This window comes from Arachis ipaensis, chromosome B10, assembly GCF_059453495.1.
Source record: "Arachis ipaensis isolate K30076 ecotype BB chromosome B10, ASM5945349v1, whole genome shotgun sequence".
Classification (NCBI taxonomy): Eukaryota; Viridiplantae; Streptophyta; class Magnoliopsida; order Fabales; family Fabaceae; genus Arachis; species Arachis ipaensis.
In genome coordinates this window covers 27,229,379-27,232,113 of record NC_142435.1, presented here as the reverse complement: position 1 = coordinate 27,232,113, position 2,735 = coordinate 27,229,379, and the positions used below count along the sequence as shown (strand labels likewise).

At 32.4% G+C, this 2,735-nt stretch overlaps 1 protein-coding gene across 1 annotated transcript; it reads left to right on the top strand.

Annotated features, from left to right (window-relative positions):
* The first annotated feature begins 1,772 nt into the window (after positions 1–1,772).
* LOC110268292 (uncharacterized) lies at positions 1,773–2,444 on the top strand. The gene is made up of 2 exons (XM_021114264.2): positions 1,773–1,835; positions 1,950–2,444. Exons 1-2 carry the CDS (start codon positions 1,773–1,775, stop codon positions 2,442–2,444), a joined length of 558 nt encoding a protein of 185 aa, XP_020969923.1.
* The last annotated feature ends 291 nt before the right edge of the window (positions 2,445–2,735 follow it).

The following is a 2,735-nucleotide window of genomic DNA, read 5'->3' as shown; positions in this document are numbered from 1 at the left end:
TCCACATACCATTTAGGGATCAATCCAATCACTATGTGGCTAAGATTTTAACCGAATCAAACTTAGAGAGTAATTCTATGTATATATCTTCATTAATTATTTCTATTACACTATATTTAAGTAAGAAGTAGCTAACATCTCAAATTATCACCATTGTAAACAAGGAAGAAATTGCAGCAAGTGTTATAAACTCATAATCACCACTCTACAATAACTATATATTATATAAACTCTTCAAAATTCAGATAGTGTTTGATTCATCATTTTCCACAACAATTTTGGAGTGTGTATCGATTATAATTCCTGTGATAAAATTTAAAGCTGAAACAATGTAATAACTAATAATTAGTAGTAAATTTTGTACCATTTCTTTAACAAGGAATAAATTATGTGAAACATTAGTTTAACTTCACATAGCCCTTCCTAATAAATCGATCATTGTTAAAGAGAGACTTAATGACCTAACGTGCTTGTTTTGTAGCATTATTGTCAGAGTAATGTTAGGTAAATACAGGTGCATGTTATGATGAAGAGATAAACATTTATTTTTATAGATAATTAAATATTTTTTTTAAAAACATGTTATTTTATTTTTATTAATTTTTTAAGATAGATTATATACATTATTTTTCATTCTCTTCACACAAATACATCTTTTTCATAGAATTATTTTTCAATATCAGTAAATTTTTTAATATTATTTTGTTTATTTTAAATTATAAATCTTAAATCATAAACTTTTAACTCTAAATCCTAAATTCTAAATTATAAATTTAAAACGTTAAAGTTGGCTAATCCTATAACAATCCTTGAAAACAAGGTTTCTTCGGTAGTGGACTCTACTACGTGGCATCCACCCAGGTCTTCTATTCTTTCAATCAACACGTGTTTTATCATATCACTCATTAACAATTGATTGATGGTATATCATAACATATATCATATCATGTATTCCTGTATCATATGATCATATCATATCATATCATACATCATCATATATATCTATATATAAACGATGTACAACTACATAAAGGCATACTATTCTCGCCAGTCTGTCATATATTGAGTAGGTTATTATCTGAGTCTTCAAGCCAGATTAAATGTATTTACTTTATGAGTCGGTTTGTATCGGGACCAACAAATCCTCTGACATCATCATCGCAGTATTGGTGTTGTCTTTTCAATATTGAAATCATATTAGAATCTAATTATTATAAATAGCACAGAGATTAACATTGCACTGGATGGCAACCTCATTAATTGATTGTTCCACATACTGAGTATATATATATATATATATGCATTCTTTGTTAAAACTATATTGGCCACATAATTTTATTGAAACTTATATAAATGCATTATTTAATTTAATGTAATTGTGATGATATTTATCTTATGACAACAACTATAACTATTTCATTATATTAAAAGTGTGTCTGTACCGTAATTATGATCAGAGGTAGCTATAAGATAAGCTCAGCTGTGTGCATATACCCTCACATCCAACTATGTTTCCAACCCTCCATTTCCAGGCCACCATTTTAAACATTTGCTTCCTTCTAACGTAGTAACCCACTGTCGTTCTTCAAGTTCTCTCCCTTAAGTAAGTCGTGCCCTAGGTCTTATTTTTTTAATTACAGTCCTCATATATTTTGAAGTTTCATGACCATCGTATATATGTTGTGATCAAATTCATTGGAATTGTTACTGCCTACCATCATTTAACATCAACTTTGTTTTGTCATCAGGCCATATATTGTTGTTCATGTCAAATGGATAGCTTGAACTCTTACTATCAAGGGCAATACTTTTACATGGAGATAAACCCAGATTTGGTAAGCATTTTATCCAATCCATATGCTATTTTTTCTAGCAATGTCTGATATTCTCTCTTTATGTCACATGATAGTCTACTATACATTTGACTTATGATGGTTTTTGTCTTGAAGGGGATGGGTGAACTTCCATACACATTCTTTCGGAGATTCAAAGATGTCATCCCAAACTCCATGACATTTTGTGATTTTGCTGGTAATGAGGTTGATGTGGTTATCGACAAGTGTCACCGAACGGGTATAGTTGCTCATGGCTATAATAATCTTACTGTGCTTTATGGCCTAAAAGAAGGAGTTTGGTTGAGTGTATGTTATGTTAGTCGAGACAAGTTCCTAGTCGTTAATGTCAAGGACCATTACATGCGCTCTAAAGAGCTGTGTTCCCCACCACTGAAGCTTACTGTTGAGGTCAAGCCATCCGTTCTTATTGACGAAGTAATAGACATATCTGATGATATATGTGATGAAAGTCCCGTCGTTGATCCAGTTGAATTTGTAGCAATTCCTGAAATCTTGCATCAACAAGATAATTCTACTCCCTTTAATCCAAATTCGGCTGACACAATTAACCAGCACATAGTCTTCCACAATGAGTTGTCGACACATTAACTTGCGTTGATCCCACCGTTTATGCCGGTCTTGAACCTTATTCAGGTAGATTCATTTCCTCCCCTAACAAGCATGTCGAACAGGAACAATTTATTCCAATACCACAGTTACTATCTTTTTCTGGTGTTCCTTCCTCGCCTAGTAACATTTCCACCAACTGGTAACATATTTGCCCCGCTAGAGAAGACTATTCACCATTCAAATACTAGCCATGGTGTTGTTACCAATCATAATACAGTGTCTCCCAATAGCCGCAACCCTACACCACCACCACCACCTCATAATAGCCAC

Coding starts and splice junctions, on each gene's coding strand:
- LOC110268292 (XM_021114264.2), top strand. CDS start 1,773: ATGGATAGCTTGAACTCTTACTATCAAGGGCAATACTTTTACATGGAG. Junction 1,836..1,949: donor TGGAGATAAACCCAGATTTG/GTAAGCATTTTA, acceptor TTTGTCTTGAAG/GGGATGGGTGAACTTCCATA.